Source organism: Podarcis erhardii (genome assembly GCF_964252035.2).
Source record: "Podarcis erhardii genome assembly, chromosome: 3".
Classification (NCBI taxonomy): domain Eukaryota; kingdom Metazoa; phylum Chordata; class Lepidosauria; order Squamata; family Lacertidae; genus Podarcis; species Podarcis erhardii.
Genome location: NC_138507.1, coordinates 124,082,500 through 124,094,259, shown reverse-complemented (window position 1 = coordinate 124,094,259; position 11,760 = coordinate 124,082,500). Strand labels below are relative to the sequence as shown.

Genomic DNA, 11,760 nt, shown 5'->3' with positions numbered 1-11,760 from the left:
GTCCTGGGCACAAATGGAAAAGAAAAGAAGAAAAAAAAACGCAAAGGATGGGATGGAGGCGGAACGGACAGACTTTCTAACATCTGCGGCACCATGGACCTTTTAATTATTTTTATAAAACAGCTATGTCACGAGCAATACTTACACAGAGATACAACAGCCTGCCCGGTGGGGGTGGAGAGCTGGGCCTCCCACCCCCCCACCCCACTTTCCACCCCTGGCATAGCAGAACCATACTCTGAAATGTACATTATTTATTTGTCAATAAATATAGAAGCAACCCTAAAAAAAAGAGAGAGAGGCAGGGGGAAAGCGGCAGAAAGGATGGCGCATCCCGAAATCATCCTAGCAAAGAAAAGTAAAGTGGGGGGGGGTGTTGCTGGGTGCAGGGGGGGGCGGGGAGGCGGTCAGCGGCATGGAATGTCGGGAAGGCGGCAGCGACGGCTGGAGAGCAGGGAACGTGGCCGAGCTCTTCCCAGGATCTTGACAAGATTTATTTCTTCAGCATGAATACATGATTTCCCACAAACAGTAAAAGCGTCTCAGCTACTTCAATGCCTAGGCTAAAACACATGAAATCTTTCCTTAAAGGTTTCAAGTACAAAGTTAAAATGCCTTTTTTTCTTTTTTTTAATAATAATATATAAGAGTAAAATAATAGAGCTCTTTTAAAACTCCACTACAAGAAAACAAAAAAAACAGTCATTGTCCAGACAGCAGACTTAAGTTAACAATAGAGATTTGTGATAAAAGAGGGATTTTTTTTTTAGCACCTTAGTTGCCCCCATATCCTTCTGTGGTTGACAAAGGAATTCAGGCAAGTGTGGGGGTGGGGGGGGGACAGTCCGGTTGCTCCGCTTTTCAGTCTAGGGCTGTGCAACCTGGCGGGAGGGGGGGCCAGAGTCAAGCCGGTCTCTAAAGCCACCCCCACCCTCCCCCCGAGTCTTCCTCTCGCCCCCCCCGGGGGGAAGCAGGTGGATTCTGTAGCAGACAGCAAAACAGATCCAAGACAAATACAGCGGGACGCCTTTTGGGGGGGGGGGGGAGTTGGGGGGCTGAATAGACAAAACAGACAGGAGGTTTTCCCGAGAGGCCACTTCCAGTTTGGGGAGGGGTCGGGGGGGGAGGGGAGTTCCATGAAGCTGGGCTGCTCAGAAAGAGGGTCTGCCAGGCAGACCTAAGGGAGGGGGCAGCAATTGGGGAATCCAGCTATTAGCGGCTGAATTTGGGAATGGTGGCCAGCCCACGCCCCCCCCCGAGCCAACAGTCGCTGGAAGGAAGGCTCTGTGGGGAGGGGCCGCTGCCCCTCCCCACCTTCAATTCTCCGCCACGATAAGCTTCCCTGGTCAGGGGCTGGGAGCGCTCAGTGGGCTCCCTTTGGCCCGGGTGGGAAGCCCCCCCAAAGGGACAGGTCATGGCCAGGAGGGGGCCCCAGGCGTCCCACATAGCACCAAAGTTAGACTAAAATAAGCCCCAAGGCGGCCCCCTCCTTCCCTCTCTGATCCCCCTTGTGGCCAATGGGTGGGGGCCCTCGAATTGCCGCCCGCCCGGGGGGGCTGGAGAGAAGGAGATTCCCACCTGCCCACCTGCCAGGGAGGCGGCTGGGAGCGCATCCTGCCAGACAGCCCCCTCCAGTGCCCCCCTCCCTTGGCTTCCCCATCGGGTCCTGAGCGAGACCCCAGCACCTTTCACAGTTTGAGGGGAAGGGAGAGGAGGCCCCTGCCTGCCTGCCTGCTCCCCGGTTAGCACCGAGACCAGAGAGCACCCTGCCAGCTGCAACTGCTTCACCCGCTGGGGGGGGAGAAGTGGGGGGGGGACAGCAGTCTCCCGCAGACCCGGCCCACCCTGCTCCTGAGCGTTGCCTCAGCACCAAGCCACTGCCTCCGAGAGCACCATGAATGCAGGGAAGACGGCTGGGGGGGGGAGGCAGAGGCAGAGGCGGGGGGCAGCGGGGGACCCCCCAACCCGGCTCCCTGTTAGCACCAAGGGCTTCGGGCCCTGCTGGGAGCCCTCCCCACAAGCGGGAGGGAGAAGCAGCCTCCCAGGCCGTGCCCCGAGGGGCGTCCGGGGGGGTGGGGGGCGAAGCTGGCCGCTCTCTGCACCCCCCTGCCCCAAAGGACTAAAGTGCACACAATTGCCAAGGGAGGCAGAGCCCAGGAACCCCGCCGCCCTCTGCGCAAGGACCCTGGGAGGAGCTGCCCCTCCACCCTGTATTTGGAGGTGGGGGGCCTTGCAAAGGGTGGGGTTGGGGGCAGCCGGGGGGGGGACGGGGACGGGTAGCACAGCCAGACCCTGTTCAAGCAAAACAGGAGCCCTGCCGTTCGCATCAGCCGCGGGTGGAAGGGGGCAGCAGCGGCACGGACCCCCCAAACGCTCCCCATGCTTGTGGAGGAATGGGGAGGGGTGGGTGCCAAAGGGCACCCCCTTTATCTACCTTCCTCCCCTCACGGACCCCCCCCCCCACTGCTGAGCCTGCGGTTCCAGGGGCAGAAATGGAGGAAAGAAAGACCTCGGCTGAGTGGAGCGCCCAGTCTGCCCGCTGGGGAGGACACCCAGGGCCCCCCCCCTTGTGAGAAAGCACCAGTTTATGTAGGGGCCACTATTTAGGACACTGCGGAGGGTGGGTGGGTGGGTGGGGCCCCTGGCCTGAGGGTCGCCTTTTGCGGGGGGGGAAAGCATTATTGCATGACACCCAGGGCAGAGAGCAGCACCCGCCCTTGCTGGCCCGCCTGCCCTCCCTTTCTGAGAAGCCCCCCCGGGGGCCAGCACACGGAGCCCCCCCTTAAGCTGCCACGGGTGCGCCCTCTCCCTTGATGTAGAAGCACCATTTTGAAAGTCAGTTGTACAGCAGTAACAGTACCTTTTTTTATATATATAGACATTTCTCTCACGTAACTCTCACATATATATAAACTGTAAACAAGAGGTAAGAGCGGCTGTAGAGCTGGACTGGTCAAGGTCTCCGGCCTGGTAGGCACCCAAATACTGTGGGGAAGGGGGGGCAGGGTGGGAGGGGGCAGGGAGGGAGGGGCGGGCAGCTTCCGGGCCTGCGCCCCCACCCTCCGCCGCAGGAATGGCGCTGGTAGACGCAAGGAGGCCCCCCCCCCGGCACCTTCCTTTGTGCTCCTCGACTGAGCAGGGGCGAAGCTGTCGCCCCAAGGCCCGCTCAGCTCTGGGCTCTCCTCTGTTGCGGAGGCTAGCAGGGGGGGCACACGCCCGTGGACAGCCAGGCTCCGTGCCCGGGGCTCAGCCGAGGAGAGGCGGAAACCCAACAGACGAGACGAAGCCGTCCAGAAAGAGCAGGAAATTGAAGGGTCACCAACAGAAAAGGGGGGCCGGTCGGTTGGTCTGGGGCGGTTTGACCCGGGAAGAGGATGGGCGGGTGGTAGACCCTCCCGTGGGTGGGGGGGGCCCATCCTCTCCCTCCCTCCCTCCCTCCCTCTTGCCCACCAGCCACCACCTCCTCCTCTCTGGTGTCCCTTTTCTTCTGTTCGGGTGGGGGGGTTGTGTTTGAGACGCCTCCTCCTCCTCCTCCTCTGCTTTGCCAGTTCCGAGGGCGGGTGTCTCTTTAGACGCAGGCAAAGTACTCCTTCAGGGGGGCAAAGAGGTGGCGGATCACTGGCACACTCCAGGAGCGACCCAGGAGTCTCTGCCTCGCCAGGCGGCTCATGTTTGAGACGTCGGTGTAGTGGACTGGGAAGCCAAAGACCCTGCGGGGACAGAAAGTGGGGGGGGGGGCAGTCAGCACCCAGCGTGGCAGCAGGCCCCGGAGGCATAGCTGTCAACTTTTCCCTTTTCTCGCGAGGAACCCTATTCTGAATAAGGGAATTTCCCTTAAAAAAGGGGAAACATTGACAGCTATGCCCATGTGCAGGGAGCCAGGACTCCAGCCAGCCAGCCCCCCATTCCTGCCCCACAGCACAGAATAGTCGAGTGGGAAGGAAGCCCCCAGCACCCCCCAGCCCACCCCCCTCGCCAGGAAGGCAGGCACCCACCTCTCCATCTCTGTGCACCACAGAATGTCTTCCTTCTCGTTCATGAAGACGGGGAAATGCTGGTCTTTGCCTTGCTTGATGGAGTTGGAGCGAGTGGTGATGGTTCGCACTTTGCTGAACTGGGCGGGAGCACAGAGGGCGGAGGCAAGGTCAGCCGGGGGGGGGCTGCGGGACGTCCACCCTGCCCTCCCCCCCCGTCCCAGCCCATGAAGCGGGGGCCTCGCCTCCCCCAGCCCCCGCTTTGCCTGACCCCCTGCCCTTCCTCAGCAGGGGACTCCCGTTGCCCCCAACTCTGACCAGCAACTGCAGGGGGCACTGGCAGCTTCAGCAGAAGAGGGTACCATTGGCTTGTTCTCATAAGGATAGAAGGAGAAGCTGCTGGATCAGGCCCGTGGCCCTTCAAATTCTCACAGGGGCCAAGCAGGCGCTCCAGAGGGAAACCCGCAAGTGGGAATCGAACACAAGGGCAACTCTGCCCTCCAACTGGGATCCAGGGGCCACATGGCGGCCTTGGACTGCGGAGCCTCACAGAAGAAGAAGAAGAAGAAGAAGAAGAAGAAGAAGAAGAAGAAGAAGAGGAGTAGTAGTTTGGATTTGATATCCCGCCTTTCACTCCCCTTCAGGAGTCTCAAAGCGGCTAACATTCTCCTTTTCCTTCTTCCCCACAACAAACACTCTGTGAGGTGAGTGGGGCTGAGAGACTTCAGAGAAGTGGGACTGGCCCAAGGTCACCCAGCAGCTGCAGGTGGAGGAGCGGAGACGCGAACCCGGTTCCCCAGATTACGAGACTACCGCTCTTAACCACTACACCACACTGGCTCTCACAGCCCTCTCCTCCTCCAGGAACTGGTCTGGTTCTCTTTGAAAGCCAGTACATTTCCGAGCACAATGCAAAGTGTTGGTGCTGACCTTGAAAGCCCTAAACGGCCTTGGTCCAGTAGACCTGAAGGAGCATCTCCACCCCCATCGTTCAGCCCAGACACTGAGGTCCAGCTCCGAGGGCCTTCTGGCGGTTCCCTCATTGCGAGAAGTAAGGTTACAGGGAACTAGACAGAGGGCCTTCTCGGTAGTGGCGCCCTCCCTGTAGAACACCCTCCCTTCAGATGAGAAGGAAATAAGCAGCTATCCTATCTTTGAAGGCAGCCCTGTTCAGGGAAGTTTTTAATGTGTGACATTATAATGTATTTTTAATCCTTGTTGGAAGCCACCCAGAGTGGCTAGGGAAACCCAGCCAGATGGACGGAGTACAAATAAATTATTATATTATTATTATATCCAGGTGGATGGCCTTCCCTGCCTGTGAGGTCCGACCACTTGGCGACTCCTGCCTTCCTGCCTTCCTTCCTTCCTTCCTTCCTTCCTTCCTTCCTTCCTTCCTTCCTTCCTTCCTCAACTAGAGGCCCTTTCCCCTACTGGCCCCAATTCCCCGCACTCACCTTGGCTATCCTGCCATGCTCCAGACACTCCTGCAGTTCCAACTTATCATTCACAGTTGAAGCCAACGGCCTGCAGGGGAAACAGACAACTGATCAGCCCAGAACAGGGATCCCGGGAGCCTCAACGCCCCTCCCTGCAAGACCCCCACCTCCTGGGCCTCACACCTTCGCCCCCCCCCCAAGCCCCCTCCTCACGGATGTGTGCCAGAGGAGCTGGCAAGGGGGCTCAAGTTTTAATCCACCATTATTATTATTATTATTATTATTATTATTATTATTATTATTATTATTATTTCCTCTCTGTCCCAAGGCAGGCAGGGTTCTGGCAGGACCTCACCGCTTCCTTGGCACGGGCGGGTTTCTGGGTGTTGGCGCCAGACCTCTGACCAACCTGTTCATGCCGGGCAGGTTCCCCCAGAAGTAGCGGGCTCTGTGCGCTGCCGAGACCTCTTTGGCATCGATCATCACCGGGTTGGACTGCAGCCGAGAGAGAAGCGGGGAGGAGGAAGGCGTCACGGGGTGGGCGGGGGGACGGGCTGCCCTCCCCCCCAGGCAGAGCTGCGCTTTGGGGCTCAGGTCCTCCAGACCTTTCCGGCGAGGGCCTGCCCCTGCTCATGCCTTTGGGGAAGGGGCAGAGCTCAGTGGCGCAGTGCCCGCCTTGCCCACACAACGGGCATCTCCAGGGCAGGCCTGAAGCTCTGGAAAGCCACAGATGCCAGCCAGTGCAGCGGAAGGCAGCTTCTGATGCCCCTGTGCCAGCCCTGCCCTGCCCACCGGAGGGCCTCATTGAGCGGAAGGTGCCCTGCGGTTTAATCTAGAACCCAATGAGATTTCTGCCTCGCAGGGGGTTGTACGAGACCCCCCTCGGGTGCCCCTTCCCTCTCTGTGGATTCCCCTAGATCACATCCTACATTATATCCTTTGCTCTCTTTCCAACCGACTTCCCCTTCAGCAAATCTCTATTTTGTGAGCTGGCAAAAACGTATTTCTTACTGCACAGGTTGCAAAATTTGCCTTGGCTGCAAGTAAGTTAAGAGCTGGGCACCAAGACAAGTATCATAAGGCGGAGCGAGAGAAATGGAGTGCTTAACTTATGCAGGCGTGTTTTCCGCATTTTTGTATGTTTGCTTTGCTGCTACTGCTGCTCAGTTTTAAATCAATTATTTGTATTCTATGCATTGTGACGGCTTACTGCTTTTAGCAATAAAGATTTCATTCATTCATTCAATACCCTGACCATGGGAAGGCAAACTAAGGCCCAGAGGCCCGATCTGGCCCAATCACCTTCTCAATCCGGCCCCCGGACGGTCCGGGAATCAGTGTGTTTTTACATGAGTAGAATGTGCCCTTTTATTTAAAATGCATCTCTGGGTTATTTGTGGGGCATAGGAATTTGTTCATTTTTTTCCCCAAATACAGTCCGGCCCCCCACAAGGTCTGAGGGACAGTGGACCGGCCCCCTGCTCCAAAAGTTTGCTGACCCCTAGCCTTGTTTGACAACCTCACACTGATTCAATCCTGGAACAGATCATTCAGCTTCTCAGACGGAAACTCTTAAACCACCTCATTTCTGACCTGGCTGTCATGTTCACCCCTGGGGGGCTAACATTCTGGCTGCCAGATGTTGCCCCCTCCCTCAGAAGCTGCCCCCTTCCCCAAACCCCAACAGCCAGCAGGAACAATAGACAGGGATGACAGGAGGTCAACACTGATACCCCAATTTCCCTGCAAGGAGCACCGGGTGGCCTACATGGTTCCCCTCCTCATTTAATCCCCACAACCCTGCTAGGTAGGATAGGCTGAGAGCCACCTGCTGAGCGTTTCCTGGAAGAGCGGGGCATTTGAACCCGGTGCTCTGCCACTCTAATTGCTAGGCAAGGCTGCTTTTCAAGATGAGCCCTGGAAACACTCAGGTGCCCTCTGGTGGCAGGAGGAACGCCCTGCGCCTGGAACACAGCAGAGAGGCAGGCAGGTTTTGCCTTTGGTCCTGTTCTGGCTGCTTTGGCTCAGATCCGGCAATTTCCCCCAAGTTGCTCCTCCCTCTCCCGCCCAGGGACATTCAGAGGGCGGGCAAGGAGGAAAGAGCGGTGCCTGCCCACCCACCCGCTGCCCACCCTCTCACCTCCAGGAAGCGAGAGATGTCTCTCTTGTCGCTGACGCCCATCGCCACCACGTTCTCAAAGAGCCAGAAAAAGGGCCGCTCGTCTCCCTCCTTGGGCCGGGCCTCGTGCAGCAGCCGGTAGAACTCAAAGAAGAGTCGCCCCGTGCCCTCTGGGGTGGGAGGGGAGGAAGACCGCCATGAACGGGGGCGCAAACCCAAGACCAGCCCACAAGACACAAAAGCTCCCTTGGCAAGCCCTTCTGGCCCCACACTCCAGGACAATTAAGGGCGTGGGGAAATCCCCTTCTCCAGACCCCTAGGCAAGGGAAGGGAAGGTAAAGGACCCTTGGGTGGTTAGGTCCCGTCAAAGGCAACTATGGGGTTGCGGTGCTCATCTCACTTTCCGGCCAAGGGAGCCGGCGTTTGTCCACAGACAGTATTCCGGGTCATGTGGACAGCAGGACTAAACAGTTTCTGGTGCAACAGGACACTGTGACGCAAGCCAGAATGCACGGAAACGCCATTTACCTTCCCGCCGCAGCGGTACCTATTTACCATATTTTTTGCTCTATAAGACTCACTTTTTCCCTCCTAAAAAGGGGAAATGTGTGTGCGTCTTATGGAGCAAATGCAGGCTGCGCAGCTATCCCAGAAGCCAGAACAGCAAGAGGGATCACTGCTTTCACTGTGCAGTGATCCCTCTTGTTCTGGCTTCTGAGATTCAGAATATTTTTTTTCTTGTTTTCCTCCTCCCAAAACTAGGTGCATCTTATGGTCTGGTGCGTCTTACAGAGCGAAAAATACAGTATCTACTTGCACTTTGTGCTTTCGAACTGCTAGGTTGGCAGGAGCTGGGACAGAGCAATGGGAGCTCACCCCTTGCAGGGATTCGAACCGCTGACCTTCTGATCGGCAAGCCCAGGAGGCTCAGTGGTTTAGACCACAGCACCACCGTCACTAGACAAAGGCAGACATTAACCCTGGGGTCACAGCTATCAGTGACGCAAATGATTTAAATAGCTTTGAGGTCATTGGGAATGTTTAGCCTGGAGAAGAGGGGACTGTGAGGAGATAGGAGAGCCATTTTCCAATATGTCAAGGGCCATCAAATGGAAGAGTAAACTAGCTTGTTTTCTCCTGCTCCGGAGGGGAGGACTTGAACCCATGGCTTCAAGTAACAAGAAAGGAGATTTCAACTAAACATCAGGAAGAACTTTCTGACAGCAAGAGCTGTTCAATAGCGGATCGGTCTCCCTTGGGAGGTTGTGAATTCTCCTTCCTTGGAGGTTTCTAAGCAGAGGTTGGAGGGCCATCTATCATGGATGCTCTAGCCGAGATTCCTGAATTGCAGGGGGCTGGACTAGATCAGGCCTTCCTCAACTTGGGTCTCCAGCTGTTTTTGGACCACAACTCCCATCATCCCTAGCGACTGGGACTAATAGAATAGAATAGAACAGAATTTATTATTTATACCCCGCCCATCTGGCTGGGTTTCCCCAGCCACTCTGGGTGGCTTCCAACAGAGTATTAAAATACAGTGGTCTGTTAAACATTAAAAGCTTCCTTGAACAGGGCTGCCTTCAGGTGTCTTCCAAAAGTCTGGTAGCCTCATGTTACGTTTGCTTCAGGTTGTGTGTTTTCAGGTTGCGTCCCGCGGCGACCCAGAAGTAACGGAAAGGGTTACTTCCGGGTTTCGCAGCTCTCACATGCACAGAAGTGCAAAATGACGTCACACGCAAGCACAGAAGCGGCAAATGGCAACCCGCGCATGCACAGACGCAGGTTGCGTTCTTCTCAGGTTGCGAACGGGCCTCCGGAATGGATCCCATTTGCAACCAGAGGTACCACTGTAAAACTTCAAACATTAAAAACTTCCCTAAACAGGGCTGCCTTCAGATGTCTTCCAAAAGTCAGATAGTTTTTTATTTCTTGACATCTGGTGGGAGGGCGTTCCACAGGGAGGGCGCCACTACCGAGAAGGCCATCTGCCTGGCTCCCTGTAACTTGGCTTCTTGCAGGGAGGGAACCGCCAGAAGGCCCTTGGAGCTGGACCTAGGTGTCCAGGGTGGAGACGATCCTTCAGGTATAAAGAACCAAGGCCATTTAGGGCTTTAAAGGTCAGGACCAACACTTTGAATTGTGCTCAGAAACATACTGGGAGCCAGTGTAGGTCTTTCAATGATATGGGAGGATGGGAACTGTAGTCCAAAAACAGCTGGAGACCCAAGTTTTGGAAAGTCTGTACCCAATGACCCAACCCGATGATTCTTTGACCTTGTGAGCCCCAGCAGGGACGGGGGGGGGGGCACCTACCGTAAAGGCCTTTCCTGGCGGGGTTGACGATGGAGAGGTCGTTGCAGGGGCTGCCTCCAATCACCAGGTCGAAGGGCCCCCACTCCTGTATCTGCAGTGCGGAAGGAGGCGGGAGCGTCAGAGGCGGGAGGGACACCCCCTGGGGCTGGGGTCCTGGGCCAGCGACACAGAGGGAGGGGAAGCTGCCCTCCCCCCCTCCCCAGAGCTCCACGTACGTGTTTCTGCGTGACATTGCGGACGTCCCCAACATACATGATCTTGCCCTGGTGCCGCACCATCCCAACCGTGATGGAGTCCTCGCACACCTCCGAGGCGATGTAGCGGTCCACCTGGATGCCCAGGTCCTTCAGCACCAGGAGACCTGGAGGGAGGGAGGGGGGACATTCACAGGTGCGCAAGGGGGGGCTGCACCCCAACACAGCCCTCGCTTCCAGGAAGGGGGCCAGGCTCACCTGTGGCAATGCCGTCAAAGAGCGAGAGCACCCGGATGGGCTTCCTCTTCTCGGCGGGGACCGGCGGGTAAACCTTTGGTGGGTCCTGCCAAGATGCAAAGAGAGACAGCGTTGGCGTGGGCGAGAGAGGAAGGGGGGGCGGTGTAGTAGAAATGACAGGACAGCAGACCTGGCAGTCGGGGGGGGGGTTTGTGTCCCGGGGATTTGCATGCCGAGGCAAATTTGTGCAAAGTCAAGACCCCTGGGATTCTCCCACTGGAGGGAAGGTCGGGCGAGGCTTCTGGGAGATCTCATGGGGCCAACAGAGATCTTGCAAGCCAACCAAAGCCTCTACATAGCTCCATGCTTCTTTTGGACATCTACAGTGGTACCTTGGTTCTCAAATGCCTTGGTACTCAAACAACTTGGAACCCAAACACTGCAAACCCAGAAGTGTGTGTTCCAGTTTGCGAACTTTTTTCGGAAGCCGAATGTGCTCCGTTTTGAGTGTTACGCGAGGTCTGTCTGTTTTTACTATTTATTTTGCATTTTTGTGGCTTTTTGTTTTGTTTTTGTGACTGTGTGGAACCCAGTTCAGCTACGGATTGATCGATGGTGTAACTGCAGCACATTGTTTATTGCTTTCATTTTATGGATCAATGGTCTCTTTAGACAGTGAAAATCAAGTTAAAAGTGCTGTTTTAGGGGTTGTTTTTAAAATGTCTGGAACAGATCGATCCATTTAGCATAAATTCCCATGGGAAAGTGCGCCTTGGTTTTGGAACGCTTTGGTTTTGGAACAGACTTCCGGAATGGATTAAGTTGGAGAACCAAGGTACCACTCTTTTGCCATGTTTAGCTGGTGATATATTGCAATGCTGAAAACCAGATCTCGCCCAGCCCAAATTCAGGATGTCCATTCCCAGAGAATGCGACTGGATTTCTACACATGTATAAAGCTAAGGTGATGGAATGCCATTCTACAAGCATTTAAGTGCCCTGAGACCTCTGGGTATATATAGGGTGGCGTATAAATTCAATCAATCAATTAGTGTAGTGTAGTGTAGCGTAGTATTGTATTGTATTCATAGAATCCTAGAAGAGTTGGAAGAGACCCCAAGGGCCATCGAGTCCAACCCCCTGCCAAGCAGGAGACACCATCAGAGCACTCCTGACATATGGTTGTCAAGCCTCTGCTTCAAGACCTCCAAAGAAGGAGACTCCACCACACTCCTGGGCAGCAAATTCCACTGTCAAACAGCTCTTACTGTCAGGAAGTTCTTCCTAATGTTTAGGTGGAATCTTCTTTCTTGTAGTTTGGAACCATTGCTCCGTGTCCGCTTCTCTGGAGCAGCAGAAAACAACCTTTCTCCCTCCTCTATGTGACATCCTTTTATATATTTGAACATGGCTATCATATCACCCCTTAACCTCCTCTTCTCCAGGCTAAACATGCCCAGCTCCCTTAGCCGTTCCTCATAAGG

The 11,760-nt window shown here is 55.7% G+C and overlaps 1 protein-coding gene across 2 annotated transcripts in view; it reads right to left on the bottom strand.

Moving 5' to 3' along the window:
- Positions 1-895: 895 nt before the first annotated feature.
- DNMT3A (DNA methyltransferase 3 alpha) overlaps positions 896-11,760 on the bottom strand; it is a 31,541-nt gene continuing 20,676 nt past the window's right edge. The window contains exons 11-18 of one of the 2 annotated variants that reach the window (XM_081854705.1): positions 10,298-10,382; positions 10,061-10,206; positions 9,846-9,936; positions 7,554-7,702; positions 5,823-5,908; positions 5,432-5,501; positions 3,996-4,114; positions 896-3,710 (exon numbers count right to left, since the gene is read on the bottom strand). In XM_081854705.1, coding sequence (XP_081710831.1) covers positions 3,569-3,710; positions 3,996-4,114; positions 5,432-5,501; positions 5,823-5,908; positions 7,554-7,702; positions 9,846-9,936; positions 10,061-10,206; positions 10,298-10,382 — 888 coding nt within the window. In that variant the 3' untranslated portion in view covers positions 896-3,568. Of the gene's footprint in view, positions 3,711-3,995; positions 4,115-5,431; positions 5,502-5,768; positions 5,909-7,553; positions 7,703-9,845; positions 9,937-10,060; positions 10,207-10,297; positions 10,383-11,760 lie in introns of both variants that reach the window. The other variant, XM_081854706.1, reaches the window with a different exon arrangement.